The 22,799-nt window shown below is 40.4% G+C and overlaps 2 protein-coding genes across 5 annotated transcripts in view; one reads left to right on the top strand and one right to left on the bottom strand.

Annotated features, from left to right (window-relative positions):
• The window catches only part of COCH (cochlin), a 29,629-nt gene extending 25,804 nt beyond the window's left edge, over positions 1 to 3,825 (top strand). The window contains exon 12 of the mRNA XM_077323019.1: positions 1,071 to 3,825. Coding sequence (XP_077179134.1) covers positions 1,071 to 1,246 — 176 coding nt within the window. The 3' untranslated portion in view covers positions 1,247 to 3,825. The remainder of the gene's footprint in view (positions 1 to 1,070) is intronic.
• Positions 3,826 to 10,408: 6,583 nt separating this feature from the next.
• Positions 10,409 to 22,799, bottom strand: part of STRN3 (striatin 3) — a 62,232-nt gene continuing 49,841 nt past the window's right edge. For 3 of the 4 annotated variants that reach the window (XM_077323020.1, XM_077323022.1, XM_077323023.1), the window contains 9 exons: positions 22,248 to 22,381; positions 21,177 to 21,352; positions 21,030 to 21,077; positions 20,631 to 20,752; positions 20,337 to 20,504; positions 14,626 to 14,766; positions 13,125 to 13,232; positions 12,164 to 12,250; positions 10,409 to 12,067 (listed from right to left, as the gene is read on the bottom strand). In XM_077323020.1, the coding sequence (XP_077179135.1) occupies positions 11,898 to 12,067; positions 12,164 to 12,250; positions 13,125 to 13,232; positions 14,626 to 14,766; positions 20,337 to 20,504; positions 20,631 to 20,752; positions 21,030 to 21,077; positions 21,177 to 21,352; positions 22,248 to 22,381 (1,154 nt within the window). In that variant the 3' untranslated portion in view covers positions 10,409 to 11,897. Of the gene's footprint in view, positions 12,068 to 12,163; positions 12,251 to 13,124; positions 13,233 to 14,625; positions 14,767 to 15,375; positions 17,303 to 20,336; positions 20,505 to 20,630; positions 20,753 to 21,029; positions 21,078 to 21,176; positions 21,353 to 22,247; positions 22,382 to 22,799 lie in introns of those variants that run through there. The other variant, XM_077323024.1, reaches the window with a different exon arrangement.

The following is a 22,799-nucleotide window of genomic DNA, read 5'->3' on the forward strand; positions in this document are numbered from 1 at the left end:
ATGTAATGAACGAGAAGGTCAAATCTAAAGGAACTCAAGCCAGTTTTAAACCAGTATGACTGTGGTGGCTTTCCCGAAGCCAAGCAATTGTAATTTGGTATTAATATGTTAAGAAGGACCACTTGTCTCCTTATGACCCCCATAGGTCTCTTCACTCTGCGAGTATGAATCTGCTGGTGGGCTCCAGGAGGCTCAACTGGCCTTGACCAGGGCCAGGGCCTTTTTGGTCCTGGCCCCGACCTAGTGGAATGAGCTCCCAGAAGAGCTGAGGGCCCCAACAGAGCTGTCATCATTCTGCAGGGTGTGTAAGACAGAGCTCTTCCACCAGGCATTTGGTTGAGGCCAGGCCAGGCCTATATAGGGTCCCTCCCTATATAGCTGCTGCGGAGACACTTCCTTTGATATCTGGGCATAATTTCTCTCCCAAGGATGACAGTGGCTACTGGGAATGGATTGGGGAGGGGGTGGGTTTTTGGAGCTGGTCTGGTTTCAGGAGTGGCGTAGCTAAATAAAAAAATTAATAAAGTTTGAGAAAACTACTATTCCCAAGATTCCTTGGGGAAGACAAAGTAACAGTTTGGAAAATTCTGATCTTCATACTTATAGTGGATGTGAATGCCAGAGGATATATCTTTGTAGTTCATATATGCACTATTGTACAATCATCCTGAAGGTTATGAACATTTCTTTGTGCTCTGGGTCAGTGTGCTACACCACAGATTTGGACAATGCAGTTGCTAACACTAATTCAGAATTCATTTTTTTTCTTCCTGGTGCCAAGAATGTGATATCCTTCCACTGGTAGCAGGTAGAAAGAAGACAAAAATCTGACAGGCTCTTTCAGTGACCCCATGAAAGCAGTGTTAGCAGAAGCAGTTTTTAAAATACAAACCTAGAAAGTCTTGTGGCACTATAAATAAAATAATAAGGCATAAAAAAGTATTTTAAGTTAGTCCTTTAGGAGCCAGAATGTATTCTTATTGTAATACAGCTACTTTTGTTGAATTTGAAACAAAGAATTTTGAACTTTACATACATTTCTAAACTGCTCCTTGACCAATTTGTCACAGGTATAACACTATTCTCCATCGGTATTGCTTGGGCTCCAATGGATGATCTAAAAGATATGGCATCTGAACCAAAGGAAACACACACCTTCTTCTCAAGAGAGTTCACAGGACTGGAGCAGATTGTTCCGGATGTTATTCGAGCCATTTGCAGAGATTTCTTGGACTCTCATCAGTGAATGGGAGGTTCCAGGAGATCATTTTAAATCACATCAGGAAAAGCAAGTTCATGATAGAAATGTTCTGTTGTTCTGGCACACAAAGTTGCAAAGTTTGGGGCTTGCTTATAAAGGGCTACTACTCTGCTTTCTTTAAGCAAAGCTGCTACTGAAACCAGTGGACGTTTTGCTTAAATAAGTATTGCAGAATTTGTCCCAATGCTTCCATCATATATGTATATTTAATATCTCTCAGTTAGTTATAGTTAAATGTACTTGATATCCATTTTATGTATATAGAGAAAATACACAGCTGCTCCTGGCATTAAATGCTGTTAGCTAATTAAATCATCTCTCAAAATTAAAAGGAATATAATCTCAAATAACATTTCCTCTACCGTATAAAATTCTTCACTCTAGAATGTCAACGGTGATTTAAAAAATGCTTTGGTGAGTATGTAGTTATCATAACATTACATTTCTATAGAGATTACAGGGTGCCTTTTAAGAAGAGTTGTATGTAGGCAAGGTAGGGGTTTTTTTTTGGGGGGGGATAACCCTTTTAGTTTATCCTCTTTTCAAGTAAGCAGAAAAGGTGTACATAGTTGGGGGAATCTGTTTTTTTCTTTAATGGTTTTTTTTGGTTATTTCTATTAATCCTCCCCTCTTCCTTCTACTCCCCTTCAACCAATATGCAGCATGATACGACTGCAATCAGTTTCCCCTTCCCAACTTCGCTTGGCATTTCATACATGTCCACAGTACTGCATCTTTATGCACTGTGGTAAATTTAGTAGTCCCAGAGTATAGTGTGGCATTTTAAATACATGAGAAGATCCAGGGTGCGATGGGAGACCCAGTCCCCATCAGCCTGGCTGGGCAGCAGTAGCCAAAGTATACTGTGTAGTAAATGGGAAAGGACCTGGGAAAAGCCTAACTATTCTCGCCCCCTTCCTCTAGCCCCTAGCAACCAAAGATTAGAATAACAACAATGTTTTTTAATTAGTTATTAGAGTCAACAATATTCAAATACACACTTCTACCAAAGAACCCATGAGCCTGCTAAATCCAGATTTCAGACCACCACAACTACCCACTTGAATCCACCGTATGAATAGTACTGCTTGAGAAATGAATTGATTTAAGGAAGTGATTAATGTCATTATTGCCATGCATACATTTTCAGATTTTTGAAACTATTAAGAAAAATATTTTTAAATGATGCTCACATTGGAAAGTTAAAACAGAATTAGTATGTATAAATGTGCTCTGACAATGTTTATTACATTAATTTGAAACCAAATGTTCAGCAAAAAAGAGAAATCTCTACCACTTTTGGCAAAGAATGCTTTGCATAATTCTGGTTATGGGCTAGAAAGGTAAGTCAGTAATTGGTTTTCAGTGAGTCTGGCTTTTCTTTTAATGCTTTATGATCTAGGTTTGTTCAGTGGCACAAGTGGGGAAGTGGAATTTGTCTCCCTAGGGTCAGGATCTAAAGCAAGAGCCATTTGGGAACAGGGCTGTATGAATGCACCAGGTTATATAGATCCTGTGTGGATTGTGCTCTTTCAGTTTTTTCTTTTATGAAAGTGTATTGAATGAATAGCATTTTACAATTACACTGCAAACATTAAACAAGATTCAGAACTTCATTGTGTGTTTCTGCTACACATCCCGTTGTGCTCAGTATTACAGTGGAATTGTAGCTTTTTCTTGGTATATTGATGCTATTTTAATTGGATTGCTACTCAGGTGTCCATAAGCATAATTCTACATAATTAATTCAAGCACAGATAGCATAAAGGTGGAAGAGATAGGTAGAAAAATGGTGGGAGTGCTGTATTTAAGCAACTCTGTTGAAGTTACTGTCTCTCATATTTCAACCAAATTTAAATATTTATCAAATAGGTTCAAGTTTAAAGAAAACTGTTTCCAATAATGTCTTCACTATGAAATGTTTAGTGTACTGTTACATTTTAAAACAACTGGAAGTTCCATACTGCATCAAGTCTGCTTGAATAAGAAGTTTTATTTTCAAACCTGCCATCTGATACACAGCATAGTTAAGCCTGAAGTATTGGAAAAACCATTGATCCATGCAGTTGAACTGCATTTAAATTCAGGCACTTCAGATGAAATTAATGATGGGTTAGGCAGCAAAGTTTTTCATTTTACTTTGTCCAGTTCTTCTCCTGCTGCAAATCGCTTGTGTTACAAAGCTGAGGCTTTGAAGCAATTATGAAGGGTCAAAATAATTTATGACTGGCACTATTACACTACGTATCAGTGGTTAAAATACCTTGTATTTTTCTGTCCGGTTATTTTATCTGTTGCTATAATATTCTGCTGCTGGTGTTTAAATCAACCAGGTATTCAAAGAAAGAATAGTGGATTCATTCCTATTACTAGATATTTACCCATGGGGGGATTTCCCATAGAAATTCATATTTTTAATAGAAATCTGAAAAATGCTGTTGCCACATGCTTTTTATGATAAGATTTCATGAGATGTTCATAAATCAATAAACCAATAAAGAATGAAGTTACTGGTATCATTAACTACAGAATCATTACAATAAAACAAGGAAAATTTAAATACATATTACTTTTCATGCTTGTTATTTTAAATCCTGCACTATTAAATCCCTGCTACATAATGTGAACATTTTTGGAACAAAGGAAATCTGAGGGTGGTCAATACCTGGATAAGAATCTATCTTGGAGTAATATGGAAACTTATGAGCTCTGTCATGAAGGCTACTGTAGGAAAGGGAAGGATATAAATGTAACTTTAAAATTAAATCCTACAATCATGTAATGAGCTAAAGATTGTAACCAATCAATTAATTATTACATTCAGATTGTTACCGCAATTTTCCGTCTCAGATACATGTTTTTTTAAATGCTTTGAACATGATAAAAATGCGTCTGAAAGAAAAAAAACAAAATATAGGGAGATGTATAAGAGAATGCACTCTCTTTATTATGCTGGTGTCAGACTCCATCCTAAAGCTACTGTAAGCTTCTCTGCAAGGATGTATCCCTCAAGACTTGTAGGTATAAAATGCTACTATAGATAGGAAGGCCAGTTAATACATCACTGTTACGCCACTGTGCAAAAAGAAAAGCCGAATGATCAACGGGGGCATAATTCAGCTACCTATGAGTCTCACTTTAAAAAAAAAACACTTTTGTAATCCTTGTGACTGTAAAGATATTCTCAAATGTATAGGGACCCAGAAAGATTTCTGAAGCCTGTAGGGCAGCCTTTTTCAACCTTATTACCATTGGGAAACCCCTGACACATTATTTCAGGCTTTGAGAGACCCCAGAAGTGGTGTGACCATGCAGAATATGGTTGGGATGCATAGCTGTATACATGCATACCCAGGGCCCCTCCCTTTCCCATCCCCTCAAGGCCCATCACTGGCCATTTTTTTGGGGGGTGGGCAGGTTGACATGACCATATATGTTCATATAATCTAATGTTTATCAAATTATATCAAATATATCCCACCCATTCAGGAAACCCTTCCAGGGCTGTCAAGAAACCCTAGGGTTTCACAAAACCCTGGTTGCGAAAGCCTGCTGAAGGGAATCCTGATCCAGTATCAACTAATCAAAATATAAAGCTCTATACAGAGCAAATTACATGGATAACCAAATTGTGGGAATCAGAGGTCAATTCCAGTAACCCAAGACTGTACGATGAGATCTTCGACAAGCTCTATGCAGAGTCACCTGGTATAATCACATTTCCTATACTGGAGGGTATTACTGACATCTTCAAGGCCCTCTAGCAGAATCCAAGTAGCACAGCTGCCACATCCAAAAAGCTGGAAAATGTATAGAGTGCAACAAGTTGGTAGCCCCTTTTTATTCTGCCATTTTCTGGCTTCATCCCTCATAGCCAAGGAGATGTAGGTGAGACAACCTAATCATTGCCAACCATAGTGCCATTATGGGAAGATACCAGTTATTCCTGTAGGAAAATATGGCTGCTTACAGAGCTCCTGGCTGAAGACAAGAAGCCTCTGGCTAAACTCCTCCGAGTAGAAACACTGTGCCTTTCCAAGTAACAGATTAATTCCGGCAGATAACCTACCAACTCCCCCAGGGCCATGGCTTCAGCACTTGTTAGGAGATGGCATGCTTGGCTGTGCTCCACAGCTCTCTCTTCTGACACCCTGCAGAAGGTGGAAGACTTCCCTTTTGAGGAAATGACACTATTTGCTTTGTCAACTGATGATATTTATCTCAAAGAACAAGCAGGCAGCTCGTTCATTTGGTATCACAGCAGGTTCTGCCACTCCGTACAGGGCTTGGTAGATTCGATTCAACCAATTGCAGTTGCCGTACTCAGCATTTGCATCAGCAGCCTTGCTCATTGCACTGTCCTATGCAGGGTCTAGGCAGGTAAAGATTCAATCACAGAGCTACATATTTGGGCTCTCAACATCAACCTCTGTCTAAAGCAGGGGTAGTCAACCTGTGGTCCTCCAGAGATTCATGGACTACAAATGCTGGCAGGGGCTCATGGGAATTGTAGTCCTTGGACCTCTGGAGGACCACAGGTTGACTACCCCTGGTCTAAAGAGCCGCAACAGGCTCCAAATGGTTCCCTCTGACTAGGGTCTGCTGTTGACCAGCCACCTACTATTTCTAAATACAGGTTAGCTTCTTTTTGTGACAAATGGCAGTGACACTTAGATTCTGTCAATTGTTAGTTTGGATTATAGATTAGAGTTTGGCCAATGGCCACCCCTTCAGCATCCTGCTCAGACTCTGAATAACCCCATGTCCAAGCTGGAACAGGAGCTGTCATCCCTTATCCAAATGTTGTCTTTGGTATTAGTCCTACACCTATGAACATTAAATTGCTGGTTTTGTGTACCTCTCCTAAAGGATGCTTATTCCATATAGCTATCCATCCCTTCCAGCAGGTTTCTGAGCTTTAAATATATTTCATATTTGTACATGGCTCTTTCACTTGGGCTGGCTACTGCAATGCACTCTCAAGATTATGTGGAGTGTTTGCACTGAAATAAAAGGCAAAAAAGTAAGATACATCAAGTTCTCTGGATGAAACTAGTAGTGTGATAAACTAATTTTGCAGTAGCCACAGGGAGAGCAGGGTCCCCATGCATTTGAGCTGGCAAAAATGTCTAGAGTCAAAGTGAGAAGAATGCAGTACTAAAACCACTATAACATATTAGCTCTATCTTACAAGGAAAGGACAGAACTATAACCCCTGAAGGATGACATGATTGGTCTCTTTAAAGTATTTCAGAGGTTATCACTTGGAGAAGGCCGGTTCCTGTTGGCAGCAGAGGACAGGACTACAGTAGTGGGTTTAAACTAAGTATAGAAAAATATCGGCTAGATATCAGGATTTTTTTTCAGAGTCAGAGTAGTTCAGCAGTGGACTAGGCTGCCTGGGGAGGAGGTGAGCTTCCCTTCACTGGTGGTCTGAATCCATAAAATCATAGAATCATAGAGTTGGGGCAAAAGAGAACAACTCTACTCCATCCTCTACGTGGCGGCCGTTTAAATACTTGAATATGATTATCAGATCTCCTGTCAGTTGTCTCCTCTCCAGGCTAAACAGACCAAGCTCCCCCAACCTTTCCTCATATGTCTTGGTCTCAAAACCCCTTGCCATCTTTGTTGCCCTCCTCTGGATACGCTCTAGTTTGTCTACATTCCTCTTCAACTGTGGTGCCCAAAACTGAACACAGTACTCCAAGGCCAAACCAGAGCAGAGTAAAGCGGTACCATCACCTCCCGTGATCTGGACACGATACTCCGTTTGATACAGCCCAAAATCCCATTTGCCTTTTTAGCCACCGAGTCACACTGCTGACTCATGTTCAATGTATGGTCTACTAAGATTCCTATATCCTTTTGCACATACTACTGACAAGTCTCCCCCGTTCTATATTGGTTTTTCCTACCTAAATGCAGAACTTTACATTTGTTCCTGTTGAATTTCATTTTATTCAGTTTACTGTAAATTATTACTGTAAATTATTGGTTTTTATTGTCATTTTATGGTTTATGGGGACGGGGTTATGTAAGCCGCCTCGAGCCTTCGGGGGGAGGCGGGGTATAAATATAAATATAATAATAATAATAATTAACCCATTTCTCAAGCCTATCAAGATTATCCTGTATTCCTATTCTGTCTTCTGTAGTTTGCTACCCCTCCCAATTTAGTATCGTCTTCAAATTTAATAAGTACCCCCTCTAATCCCTCATCCAAATCATTTATAAATATGTTGAACAACTAAGGCCCCAGGACAGATCCCTGGGGTACTCCACTTGTCACTCTTCTCCAAGAGGACGCTGAACCATTAACAAGCACCCTTTGGGTACATTCATTTCTCTACATTTCTTCAGTTGTTGTGCCCAAAACTGAACACAGTACTCCAACTGAGGTCTTACCAGAGCGGAGTAAAGTGGTAACTCACGTGGTCTGGACAACATAGTTCTTTTAATACGGCCTAAAATCCTGTTTGCCCTTTTATTATTATTATTATCATCATCATCATCATCATCATCATCATCCCGCCTCCCCCCGAAGGCTCGAGGCGGCTCACATAAAAACCCCTCCCTTAAAATCCATAACAATCACATATAATTACAATAACCAATTAAACAATAACAGCAATAACAGCAATAGATGGCAATACTAATCATCGAGTCTACGCCACCTCAGCTACAGGGAGGTGGAGGGAACTAGTGCTCACTCACTACCGCCAGATTTCATGGGGGGGGGGTCTGATCCTCTTCTAAGACCCCCAGATCTTTTTCTCGCATACTACTGCCAAGACAAGTCTCACCTATCCTATAAATAAATATTTTTCCTACCTAAGTGAAGAATTTTACATTTATCACTATTGAAATTCATTTTAGCTTAGTTTTCAAGCCTGTCAAGATCGTCCTATATTCTGATTCTGTCTTCTGGTGTGCTACCCCGCTGCTGTGGTACCCCTCACAGTTTACTGACATCTGCAAATGTAATAAGGATCCTTTCTATACCTTCATCCAAATCATTTATAAATATGTTGAACAACACAGGGCCCAGGACAGATCCTTGAAGTACTCCAATCTTCACTCCTCTTCAAGAAGATGGCAAACCATTTACAAGAACCTTATCAAAAAGCTTACTGAAATCAAGGTAGACTATGTCCACAGCATTCTTCTGATCTAGCAAGGTAGTAACTTTCTCAAAAAGAGATAAGGTTAGTCTGACATGACTTGTTCTTGAGAAAGCCATGATGATTCTTAATAATTACAGCCATCCGCTTTAGCTGCATCAAGTTTGATGATTTGTTCTAAAATTTTGCCAGCTATAGACGTCAAGATGATGGGTCGGTAGTTACCTGGATCCTCCTTTTTCCCTCTTCTTGAAAATGAAGACAAAATGACATAGATGTGAAAAGAATAGTAGGACACCTGTGAGTAGTGGGATAACAGATCACAGAATTTTTACTCTCTCTTACAGAGTAAATCACTAAAGAGGGTAATGAGTGAATGTAAAAGATCTTTAACAAATCCAACTACCAGAAAAGAATTGTATTTTTCTTTTATTCCAGTCTGATTTGATACATGCCTTTTCTAATTTAGATGTAAAAATGTGAAAATACACTTGCCATATCTTCCAAATTCAAGTAATATGGCCAATCATTAAACTATTCTTTCAAGAAATAGTGTCATACCTCTGCCATATTTGAATGTCCTGACTAGTCTTCATCAGAAGATATAACCTGTCAAAAACAGCAAATACATTCTAAATATGACTGGGCCACAAATACAGTATCCCAAATACAGTGTATTCAAGGACTCTAGCCTGTCATTAATTTTATTATTTATATCCCACTTTTATCCCCAGTAGGGATCCAAAGCGGCTGACAATAGAGGGGAAAAATACAACAGAAACAAAGAGGGAAAGCGGAGGAATATTTCCATATGCCAAGCAGATATTCCATCTCTCTCCTGTTCGTAAGGCTTGGTTCTTGCCCCATGGCTTATGCCTCTGGACAGGCCCAGACTTAAATACCTGTGCATATAAAAAAACTCAGCAAGATATTATTCAGCTGCTTTAGCCAGCAGGATTTTCCACAACTCTTCCCCATCAGACAAATGCATACTTCTGTATATATTTTTGTTTTGGATTGTAAAAAGACACATTAAAAGCCATGCAAATACTGGTTATGACCTCAGATGCATTCTGGGAGAGAGTTTTTCTTCAGGAAGTAGAGCTCAGAAGCTGCAACATGAGGTCCCTAGACTCTGGTATAATTTGCTTTATATATTTTTAAATAATCGTAATATTTGTAGTGAGAACACAAAGAATACAGATTTTATACAAAAAAAAGTATCTAAAACTATTAATTCTGACTGCTTTCGAGATAACTAAAACCATGCCCCTTTTCTTTGTTTTCTCCCTACATTACCTTGGCCATATACTTAAAAAAATATTTTAGAGCATATGTGATCAGGAAAAGTTTTCTTGAAACTTCGTATAGAAATGGTGCTGCCAGACGTTAACAGATATTACAAGCATTTAAAAGCATCACAGGTTATTTAAAACTAGCTTCCAAGCCCGTTCCTATGAATGGGCCTTGAAAGGGTCCCCTCCCCTGGCCCCTAGCCAGGCAGCTTAAGGTGGCTTTGGGCTGCAGCTTGCAGGCGCAGGCCTGGGACAGAGCTCTTTAGCAGGCAATCAGCAGGCTGGGAGGCCCAGCAGGCTAAGAGGTCCTGCTTATTAGGCTCTCCACCACAACCCTTTGCCCAGGGCCCTCTCCCCTTACATGCTGCTGGCTCCAGGTACTGAGGCGTTTCTGAGAGCAAAGGAGCTAGAGTCCAGGGATGGAGGGTGGGAGCTGCAGGGGCAGGGCCAATCAGGGTGCAGGCAGCTTTGCTGGCTGCACCCTGATTGGCCCTATTCTAACTTGATTGGCACCAATTGGTCCTATTCCAACTTGGACAGCTGGACACGTTCCACTCCCCCCCCCTGGCTGTTTCACAAATATATAGAGGAACCATGGATAAGGATGTGCAGCAAAAGAAACAGGTGGCAGCTCCGCTAAAATTTTTAAAAATCTCTTCCCTGGTACTTGGAGAATAAAATTACACATTGTAAAAATTTTGCAACACAAAATATAGTGAACACGAACATACAGGTACACCATTTAGTATTTATTATATGCATTTTATATACATTATTTTTAAAGAGCTGTACTTTTGCTATGTTGTACAATCTTAAAAATTTGCTGATTCATAGTCTGTAAAACAGAAAACTTACAAAACTCATCAAAACTTGCAAACTGATCAGAAAGATTTTTTGTGGAAGACTAGAAAAAATACTTTATTGTCTTAATCATGCAGTTACACAAACAAAATCTTTTAGTTACACCATAAACTGAAGCACATTTGAAAAAAAATAAATCAAAGCAAGGAATAACTATTCCAAACACGGCCAATTTCTGACTCTTGATTCAACTACTTTTGCATTCTATTTGAACTGCAAATAAAAACATTTTCACTCCAAAAGTTCTGAAATGACTTTCTGGAATCAACTTTACTCCAGACACGTAACTGGAAAAAAGTTTGTTGGTAACTTTAAACTATCACATGTCCCATTTTTAGTCTATTTTAGACTGTTTGAAGAGTGCTATAATAGATATACAGGGCCCCTTAATATGCTACATAAAAAGGATATAAAGACCAACAAAAAGTGAAATAAATAATAGGCCATTAGCCAGATGGGTAATCCTTGATAAATAAATCTTGTAAATACAGTAAGATGTACAAAATATCACATAGTGATAGGATGCCAAGATTAATTTCAAAAGTACATTGGGGAGGGCTGGGGGCATTTTAAGTTCCTTTGTGTCTCATTTACACCCTTCTTTACAGTCCTTTAGGAAGCCAGTTTATGCAATGATGAATTAGCATCCTTATATAAGGACTAGCTGAGCTTTGTTAGGCAACAAAGGGAACCGTCTGGTTACAGGCTAGCGAGATATCTGTGGTTTAGGATACCATAATGCAGAAAAACATTATCCATACAATCTTGAGCACTGTTGTGACAGGCTAAATATATAAAAGACATATAAAAACTAGAATTTTATCCAAATATTTTGTGCAACTAATGCTAAATATTTTTAAGTTAATTCCTTTTTTTAAAAAGCAAAATAAAGGTTTAAAACGGGAATCTGTGGCATTTGACTGATAAACAGAAGATACTAAGAAATGCAAAGAAAACTACTCTTGGAGCTCACTTCCCCCCACAAGAGCACCACATTCCTAACCCTAAGGCAGCACACAGAGTCCAAAATAAAAGTCTTTAATAAGATCCGACTCCACGTTCGTTGAAAGACACACCTAGAGAACAGACAAACGCTCAGTTCATGTCCAGTCAAGGCTACAAATACTGGTTTGTTCCCCCCCCCCCCAATACAGTAATTACATTTACATAAATCAGCCCATCGTCATTCACGAGACCGTGATTTCACCAGTTGATACCTGCCCCAAACATGCAGTCTCTGCTGAGGCAGACTGAATGTAGTGTCTCATCCGTAACCATTTTAGTGATGGCAGTGACGCATTCCCTCTTTTTGTCCAGGCAAACCTGCTATATACAATGCAGGTTTGTTTTGTTGGGTCACACAAATACTTTGGCAAGGGCATCGGCTCCTGCACTGGCAATATATGCTTTTGACGGGTGAAAAGCTACATCATAAATGGATTCATCCAATTTTTTCCTATGGGCTGTTATTTCTTGCACACATGTTTTGCTGTCCAAGTTCCATAGTCTAATAGAACAGTCATGGCCTGTAAGAGGGAAAGAAAAAAAGGAGAGCGTTTTCAGAGAGAACAAAAAGCAGTACAACACAAACTGTAGGCAACAGTGGAGGTGGTTTAACTTACTTCCAGACATCAAGTAGATTCCATTGGGGTCCACAGCTAAACTTGTGACTGCGTCCAAATGAGCCACCATAGAATGGATCATTTTACCTAAGGGCAAGCAAGACATTGCAAGAATTATTAAGCATTCATAGTTTGAAAGGCTAACATCATCAGGGCAGTGTTTGGCAGTAATACAATGAGAACCACTTTTGGAAGCATCCAAAAGATGACAGCATCGTCTTGTCCAAAAGTATGTCTTCAAATCAAAAGAACTTCAAAACAAAATTAAACGTAAAGGGCCGGTAAATGCTATAGAATCATAGAATAATAGAGTTGGAAGGGACCTCATGGGGCATCTAGTCCAACCCCCTGCACTATGCAGGACACTATATGGTTTGTAGATTCCCAATTAGTAATCAAGTTGACATTTATCAAGCTGGCATTTGTTTGAAACTGCTGTTTACAGGTTTTCAAAACAAAACCAGCAGCGATGAAAAGTGATTTGAAATTCAGGCTGCACGAAATGCAGAAGAGAGGGAAACTGCAATGGTATCTATGCTGTGATCCGACTTGAGTCTGTGGAGAGAGGGCAGAACAGAAGGTCAAATATAAATAAATAAAATTAGTTATTAACTTGATTTCTCCAGCTGTGGATCCCAGACCTCAAATCCTAAACACAAACATCAGCTACTTCATGCTGCAGCTTCATAAGTGAAGAGCACACCAGTTGCTACATTACTGTCTCCAGCTTCAGAAGAAACATAGTCTGGTTGACACCTGTTAGTAGAAGAGCCCCCTCCCAGTTACTTTCTGAAATTACTGGTGGAAAAGCAGAGAGAGGGGCAAACCAAAGACTGGGGGGTGAAGGGGATATTGGAATAAGATCTGAATGTCAAGGATGTAAAGCAGGCAACAAACAAACATAAATGCAAGGGCTAGAAACCAGTTCAACTTCCATGGCACTTTATGTTTATTTCCTTACCCGTTTTGTTGTCAAAAAATTTGATGTGTCGATCTTCATGAGCTGTTATCGTTACAGGTAGCGTTGGATGACTTACGACCCTGTTAATATGATTGTTTGACTGTAAACCTGAAAAAGTCAGTAACAAGATCCATGGATTTAATTTCAGAATGCATAGTACTGAAAGTTTTAAAAACTACTGAGACGCAGGACAATATTTTCATTAGACAACACTGTGCTAGAAGTTAGTACTGAAGCTTTGTACTCAAGCAGCCAAGAGCTGGATTCATCCTGAACCAACACACAACACACACACCTATTCTAATAGAGAAACCCATCACTTGCTGATTAATTGCTCTGGGTTCTATCCAACCAACCAGAAACAGATGTACATTTTCTGTTTTCTTTCCCCTAACAGTGCCTTTAAGCCCCCAAAAGACCATATCTGGAGTCATGGGATCTGAATGATCCCATACCTGAACAAAGTTTGACTCCAGCAGCACTTCTAAAACCAACAAAGTTTTATTTAGGGTAAAAGCATTCATGTGCATGCACACTTCGTCTGATACGGACATTATCTGAAATACTATGCAGGCACATGAAACATTATACCTTGAGTAAAACTGTGTTGGTCTTAAAGGTACCACAAATTTTGTTCTGCTGCTTCAGAGCAACATGGCTATCTACTGGAATCTACATGTGTCTGAGCGAGCTGTGCTGAAGAGAGGGAGGGCATCAGGCTAAAATGCCCCCTCTAAATTTGAGAGATCTACAAGCAAAAGAGGCAGGGAGTGATTCCACTTCATTTCCCTTCTCACTGCAGCCTCAACTTCCCTTCGTGTTCATGCATCACTCCACGAATTATCTTTCCAAAAGTCAGAAAGAACGGACAGGGAGAATCTCTGTGTGGCAGACTGGTGGTTGGCTGGATGCAACTCATGACTTCTATTACAATTAGAATAGTTGGGGTTTCACAGAATATCGAGGGGCGATAAAAGGCGGCAGACAAAGAAGGGCACAAAACTGCCATTTGCAAGTTATTTTTAAAAGCAGAGATTATCCTTGAATCAGATTCTGAAGGTCTTAACTGGAAAATGACTGGGAAAGGGATGTTACTCTGCAAAAAGAACTGCAGTCTTTTTCTTGTTTATCCTCACCATGCCTCTTTGAAGTAGCACATTATAATTCCCCAATTTTACAGACATTTTCATGGCCACCCAGAAAGTTCAAAGCTGACTGAGGGTTTAAAACTAACTCTCCCAGCAAAGAAATTTAACATTTTCATCGGAAGTGCCTTTTTGTTACTTTGGCATGGATCTGATCCACAAGTCGGCTGTGAGTAGCTCATACCTATCACTGAAGAAAAAGATTCCTTTAAGCAAGTATATGTTTTTTGCACTGAGATTTAAATTGGGAAGTGACATGAAGGATTTGCCCTGTGTCTTTATTTCAAAACATTTGTAAAAAAAAAAAAATTGTTAACAGAGGTGAGGAACAAGCGATAAAGTCAGGTTTAACTTACCAGAATCCGTCTGTGAGGAAAGCATTACTAGTGACTGGGATGTTTCCAAATCACAGATAACTGTGTTGCCAGTACTAAATGATGTCACCATATGAGCAGGATCGCAGCCTATAAAGTCAACCGATGTGGGTATTCCGTACTCTGGGGTAGAGGAAACAAAATGACTTCTATTACTAAGAGAATATTTCACCCCAGTTTCTACACCCAACTGGCTTTTCTGATCATAAGTCTTCTTAACAATATTCTACTTTTCATCTGTATAATAAAGGTCAACTAACAGATTTGGAAAAATCCAATCCGATCCATTTATTTCAAAGCAAATCATATTGTTCCCAGACCTACTAAACAACCTCCACGCTAAACTTCCTATTTCTTAAAGGTTAGTGGACCTCTAAGATACAGGAAGCAGCAAGCTGTGTCAGGTGCCCTTATTCAGCATTATTTTTGGCTGCCTTTGGATAGACCTGCTGCTAGCGCACATGTGTAGAGAGCCAGGGCATGATCCTCCTGACTCTTCAAGCACACTAAAATGAACAGCAATATAGCAACAGCGGATGATTATTCCTCACTCGTGCTCATATGGTGTTTTCTGTTTCCAGCTGCCCATGGTCTTGAGCTTAATAGTGATAAGGCCACCTCTTTCTGTCATGTGACTCTGATTCCACACTTTAGCAGGTCAATAGGTCAGGGTCTGGAAAGGCTGAAGATCACTGATCCAGAGAAATATTGCAAAAACAGAGTTGCACTTACCTTATTGACAGTTGGGACTTCGCCTGTTCAGGTCAGCCATGGACATTTTCTTTCTAGCCTAGAAACTTCAAAGAGGCGGCACCCCACCCCTACCAGACCTGGCACAGGCAAGAAGTGCCCACCCAATGCGTCATGTGCTCCAGCAAATGATCACCCCCTTCCTTCAGTTCCCATAAAGCTGTCGTGAGCCCTCATGTATGGTACACAAAGGGATCTGTGAGAACTCATGGTGGAGCCAAGGGGAAGGAATGTGTTGTCTGCACCGAAGATGATAAACAACAGCTACAGCTAAGTGCAACTCTGTTTTCATGTTCCATCTTCTCATGCAGCCCCACACTGGGACCATTAGCTAACCACTCACTAGAGGAGGTGGGGTGAGACTCTCACTGGATTAGCCCCTGTAGGATAGCCTTGTCCAAGACCACCACTTTTCTCATCTGACAATCTAGGGCATAACTTTTTACAAATGTCTCTTTTCCTGACTAGGCTGCTGCCCTGCAGATGTCCAGAAGGGACACTCGTCGATAAAATGTGGCTGTTGATCCCTGTGTTAAAGTGGAGTGTGCTTTCATATCAATGGGGCAGTTTCCTCGATGCCTTGTAACAGGAACGGATGGCCACCCCCACTCACCCCCCCCAACTGGGCTGAGACTACTTTTCCTTTCTTGTGACCCCAATAGCAAATAACATCTTATCCTCACAAAACAGGCTGGTTCCTTCCAAACAGTAAAGGAGGGCCCTCCTAACTTCAAGTTTATGTAGGGCCTTCTCTGCCTCCGAGCTTGAACTTGGAAAGAATACTGGTATGACCACTTCTTGTGCTAGATGAAAATGTAGACGCCTTAGGTAGGAAGTTCAAACCTGGGATGTAAAACAACCATCTTGTTAAATACCTTAATAAAAGGTGGGTCTACTCTAAGTGCTGCCAGTTCACTAACCCTTCTGGATGATGTAATAGCCACTAAAATGCTACCTTCCCAGAAACACTAGGAAGCCAGAGGCTATGGTTCAAACAGGAGATTCGTCAATTTAGCTACTACTAGGGGGTCAATGACCACTGTGGGACAATATGGGTATGTGTGGGGAAAACATTGGACAGACCCTTTGGAAAGTGTTGAGCTAATCTGACAGAAAATGCAGTAGTCCCTTGTATTTCCTCATGGAACATGTTAATAGCCGCCACATGGGTCTTAACTGAATACAGTGCTAAGCCCTCCTCTCTAATAAAAGAGTAGGTAGTCTGATACAGATGACTATGAGCAAGTAAAGGGGCATTCACCTCTAGCAGATGTCCAGGTCACAAACCTAGCCCATTTCCTGGAATAAGAATACTGAGTTGAAAGTTGCAGGTCTGTATTGAAATATCTTATACCCCTTGGGAGAAAAAGCCTTTGATGGTCAGTCCTCCATGCTGTCAAAAGTAGTCTATGTCATAGTGTAGGAACTGGCCATGGATTAACAGACCGGGGGCGGGGGGAAGGGGATATGGAATGCAGTCCTTGCCTGCTAGATGCAGAAAACCAGATCTCATGTAGCCAGAAGAGGGCCACTGAGATACTGGTCAACTAGTATCTTTCCTATAACCTTGCTCAGGAGAGAAAAATGAGGGAATGCATAAAAAAGGGTTCCTGACCAGATGTGACCCTATTAAACCTGGATCATTTCCTGCTAGAGAGCAGAAATCCAGAGCCTTCCTGAACTTGGCTGTGGCAAACAATACACCTGAGGTGTCAAAAATTATGTTGAGATATTTATTCCGGATAGACCATTCGTAATTGGTCTGATTGACCCTGCTCAGAACTATCTCCCATAGTGCTACTGCCTCTCAAGCAAAGCCTCTGGGATCCCATGCCTCCCTGTTTGCTGAGATAATATACTGTTGCGGCATAGTCCATTTGGATCAGCACCCTCTTGACCTTCAGAATATCTGAAAATGAGATAAGGGTGAGTTTCACTGCATGAAGCTCCAAAAGATTAATAAGGGGGTACTTTGCAGTAATAGCCACCTGCCCTCTACCAACAACCCTCACAATCGTCACCTTCACCCCAATAAGGAAGCTTCCATGGTTAAGGTGACTTGAGGAACCCAAAGACCAAATTGGACCCCCAAGAACAAATTATAGTCTTCCATTCACTAGTGGAGAAACCTATCCGCCCTCCTAGATATCAAAAAGCAGCATCTTACCCTCTTCACAAATCAGAGCTGCAAGCTGTGGAAGTGCAGTCTTACTAATTACTACAAGAGTTGAGGCATATAAGCCCTAATAACTTTTGAATTACCACTGTTCTCTAATGCAGTCAGAAATCAATAGGGTGGGCCTACAATAGGCCCACCCTATTGTAGCACCAGGGGAATCTGCTGAGCCTTTCCCCAATTCAGCATTAAATCGAACCTCCTGCAGTCAGAAATGGTGAGGTGAATTAGATCCTTTGATAGGTCACAGCTGGGGGCCATAGTAAGCCAATCATCCAGTTATGGAAACATAGAGCATTCTTTAGTGTGCAAGTGCACTACCGCCACAGCTAAGCACTTAGTGAAAACTCTTGGTACTGTAGCCACAATGAACGTGAGGGGCACGCACTTGCAAGACTACTGAACCCTATCTGAACTGTAAAAAGTTCCTGTGGGATTAATTGAAATTTGGAAATATGCATTTTTTAAATCAAAGACTGAGAACCCCAGAGTGAGGAGCTTGATTACAAAAAAGCAAGACCTTTTTTTTTAAAAAAATTCTGAAATCCAGAATGGACCTGCATCCACTACTTTGAATGGAAATCATGGACGTGCACCTGGGACCTGTTCTACTCCCCCTTTACTAAGAAGCTCACCTAACTGAACATTAAGCTCTGGATAGGGGTTATCTACAGCAGCCAAAGAATTCAAACTCAGACATTTGCAATTCAGAAATGTAGCACCGATGATGCATCCTTCCCAATGTGTCCAGGGATGGCTTTCTCTGTCTACTGGGGATTGAGTGCTGGCCAGGTTGCTGATGTGACTCCATGTTGTCCATGACCAGTGAGGATGGTGGTGGGTGCGTGGGCAAAAACATGTATGAGTCCTTTTTCATTCTATATAAGATCTGGATCTTATGAGGTATAGCTTAGTTAGAGGCTGGTTTCTACCATATTGGAACCATGAAGTTCAATAAGCCCTCTAAGACTAGAAAGGCTACAATTTGCGAGGTGTCGGAATAAAGTCTGCTCAGCATCCTGTCCTTAGGACAATTACCAGAGGTGGAAACATCAATGTCTAGGGCTTCTGCTATTCTCAGCACCTGTTCGCCATAAAGATAGAGATCCCCATTAGGAGATACTGCTGTCAGATTGCCCGCTGTAACATCAGGGGACAGATCTGACAAACTCTTGGAACTACAGCAAGATGCTACTGCGGCTTCTTCCTCCAGTCCATGGAACCAATGTGGAATAATATATATTATTGCACTCTGTCCTTGTTCCTCCAGGATCTGAGGATAGTGTCCTGCCCATCTACTCAAGCAGAATGGTGACTATAGTAAGAATATTGTGGAGGGCCTGCTGGTTGCCACGATAAGGGGGGAGGTCAGGTTCTGATGGGACTAACTGTTTTGCAGGGATGCTTGGCTGATCATCAGCCACTTCTGAAAACGAACTTGTGAGGTATCCTAAGTGAGGTGACAAGGTTCGGGGGCAGGGGGGGGATAATATCATGTTCCAGTTTCAGAACTTCAGCAGACTTGAAATGTGCAGACCTGGACACAGCTCAGTCCTTTATTTGTCTGTCAACTACTTAAGTCTCTTTGCATGAGGTTCTGAATGTTATTAGGTTTTAGCTGAAGTTTATGATAAACTGAGCCCAGGCATCTAGATTCTGCCTCTGGGGCGACTGAAGCAGCTGTCTTGAGAGAAATCAGAACTGTCTGGGTGGTCAGCCTTGTAGGGACTAAATGGACTGAAGGTGGCTCAGAATGGGTTTCAGTAGTCAGAGCCAGGGGAAGAAAAACTGAGCCCACTGGATCTGTCTTGAGCAGAACCAAAGAGGACAAAACCTCTCCAAGAATGGCTTTCAGCCTAGAGACTCTATTTCAGGGGTAGTCAACCTGTGGTCCTCCAGATGTCCATGGACTACAATTCCCATGAGCCCCTGCCAGCGTTTGGACATCTGGAGGACCACAGGTTGACTACCCCTGCTCTATCTGACTGGACCTTTGACCACACAAACTGTGCAAGCTCCAATAGTGAGCTTCCTCCAAGAGTCAGATCTTATGCTCATCATTCTGCATCATTTTTGTTCTGCATATGGAACATTTCTTAAATGGTGCCTTGGATGCCATAAGGAGGGACCACAAACACACAAGTAGGGAGTGTCCATCTTCTGATTGGGACTCTCTCTCCAAAACAGACTCCCAAAGGTGAAAAGTTCAACAAATAAAAAGGTGCCTATAATGTCTACATGAGTACCCAGCTTGCTGGGGGGTAAACGGTAATGACTGGGGAAGGCACTGGCAAACCACCCCGTATTGAGTCTGCCATGAAAACGCTAGAGGGCGTCACCCCAAGGGTCAGACATGACTCGGTGCTTGCACAGGGGATACCTTTACCTTTACCCTTATAATGTCTACAATGACAATAAATCTATATGGAGCTCTACTGGAATGTTTCCTGTCTTCACAGTGGTGAATATTGAAATGAGGGAAGGAGACGACCCACTGTTGAAGCATGAGACGCACTGGGTTAGAACTCTGCACATGCATTGGCTCTGACAGGCACTCCCTCTTTGAAATTAAGCTAGAAAGAAAATGTCTGTTGTTGGCCTGTGCAGGCACAGTCACAAGTATGGTTGTGCGAGAAAATGGAAGATGAATATCAACTTTGATTTGGCTTCTAGAAAAACTGGTACTCAGCTGATTTTTAAAACAATATTTTCTTAATAACATCATCTGACTTACAACAGTTTTTAATTTTAAAAGGAGACACCTCACCCCTGTTTCCATTGTAAGTGCAAATGCAGGGCACTTTTTCCGGTGGATTCCATAATCTAACAGTGCCATCTGCTGAGCAAGATAGTAAGTGATTCTTTATACCACTGTATGCAAGGCCCCAGACAGCATCTGTGTGAGCAATTAATGTGCCAGCAAGAACATTTGGCTCTGTAGGAAGGGAAAAGAAAACATGACTAATCAATCTCAGATGAAAGCTCAAATTTTTATTTAATGGTGCTAATATATTAAAACACACATGATGTGAATGTACTTCACCATAAGAATGATACTTACCATACGTATCATAAGGATCCACATTCGGGCTAGGCATATTCCACCACTGTATAGTTGCATCAATACCACCACTAAAACACTGTTCTCCATTAGAACTAATTGCCAATGACAATACAGGTCCGCTATTTAAGAAAACACACAAAAGCAGTACATTATGATTTAAAATACTAAGTACATTATATATATTATTATAAGCCAAACTTCAAAAGTTTGGACTTTGAAGTCTGTACAAACTATTGAGTGCACTTGTCTAGCAATATTATTTTCTGTAGAAATTCACCCTGACTACAAAAGTAAGAATCGTTAGGCAGGAGCAACAACCAATATGCCAAAACACTGTGCCATAATCCATTGCATTGGAACATGTTCTTGTGAAATATTAAATGTGAAAGTACTTACATGTGGGCTCTAAATGTGTAGATGGGTTCTACATCTAAAGAGGCACTCCTGAAAGACAGAAACCAAAACAAGATTACTGTGAGAACAATCTCACCAAACATTAAATTAATGAGATCTCATAATGTAAGTAGTTAAACATATACTTGCTTTTTGGCAGGAACTGTTTTTTGCAAGTTCCAAAGTTTTAAAGTATGGTCCTCAGAGGCTGTAACCAGCACAGGCTCTACAGGATGAAAAGCTAATGCCCGCACCCCATCAAAATGGCTGCGTAGCGTATACTTAGGATTCCATGTTTTCCGAAAGGCATCTTTATTGGCTGGCAGCTATAAGAAAGCAGGAGGTTAACAATGCACACCAGGCCAAATGAAAAATCTTGTGGACTCTTCACTGACATATATATGGCAAGACGTTAGTTGTAGATATCAATATATATACTAGATATATTGTTTCTAGAAATCTGATCTACTAGAATTGTGTTCAGGAAAAGTTTAGCATCCTTATAGCTTTACAAGAATGCTAATAATCAAGCCTTTTAATTTAAAAAAATTGCTGAAAGGAATCTTCTTCAACTATGCGTCTCAAAGCCTCGCTAAAATCGGAAGCTATTCAAGTGGATTTCCTGAATTTTCCCATTTTGCAAGACTCTTCCCTTTACAAGTACCTTTATTGTGCTCTCAAATTCCTATTGTTTATAAAGGAATATATCATCCCAGTCTTCACATGTTTTTGATTTTTTAAAATCAAATTCTGATCACAAAACAATTTTCTAGATTCAACTATCTAGGAGATGCTATTTTGAACCAATGAACTATGAATAAACTGAATTATTTGTCCAGATCTCTCCCTATTTCTTGCAGACTCCTATGCAAGAAGAGACCATCAATTGTCAATTACATTTTTCTTCTGCAACCCTCCAAAGGGTCCCCTGTATACTTAGGAACAGCTTTTGAAAGTGTCACAGGAGTGAGAGGCATTTTCCATGATTCACTGACTCAAACTCACAACATATATAAAATGCAAAACCATTCTGTAAACATTTAGTGTCAGCCAGCTACCGTTTTTTTTTTCTCACTCATTTTCACACAGTGGAGAGCAAAGTATTTCCTCATATTTCATTAAACTTTTCATTTTATTTTGGAACAACCTTATTCTGATTAACTGTAACAATGTGGTCAAACCCAATGTTATATAAGAATTTTCAAACAAATTTGTACTTACATCATAACTGTAGTCTGCATCATTAGCTACGGTCAAGTCTGCAAGGTCTCCAAGGCCCAGCACACTTAACAATACGTCATCTGAACCCATAATAAATGACTTGCCTCCTCCAGATGGAAATGTTATTGGCTCAGCTACGAGAAATAAAAATAGTTTTTTAAGCCTGGGAGATAAAATGTAAGAGTTTAATAATGGAAAACTTTCAAACCGAACAATTCACACACTATTTTTTAAAGTTAAAAAGACATTTGGTAATAGCTCAAACAGTATTTTACATTTATATCAATAAATCTTCAATGCACCAGCTAATTAAAAAAACACTCTTAAAATAATTGTAGTAGCTAACATTTCTATAAATATATTATAATGGCTTGAATATTTCATCTGGTGAATGACAAAAGAAAGTTTGCAAGACTGATCTTTGCTGGCTATTACTGCTTCAACATTGTGCTTGTACAAAATGCCAATTAACCGCATTTTGAAAGGAGAAATCTATTTTTGCCAATTCCCCTTCCTCCTGCAGCTCTCCATACCGCATACGATATCATTTCT

This window comes from Paroedura picta, chromosome 2 (assembly GCF_049243985.1).
Source record: "Paroedura picta isolate Pp20150507F chromosome 2, Ppicta_v3.0, whole genome shotgun sequence".
Lineage (NCBI taxonomy): Eukaryota > Metazoa > Chordata > Lepidosauria > Squamata > Gekkonidae > Paroedura > Paroedura picta.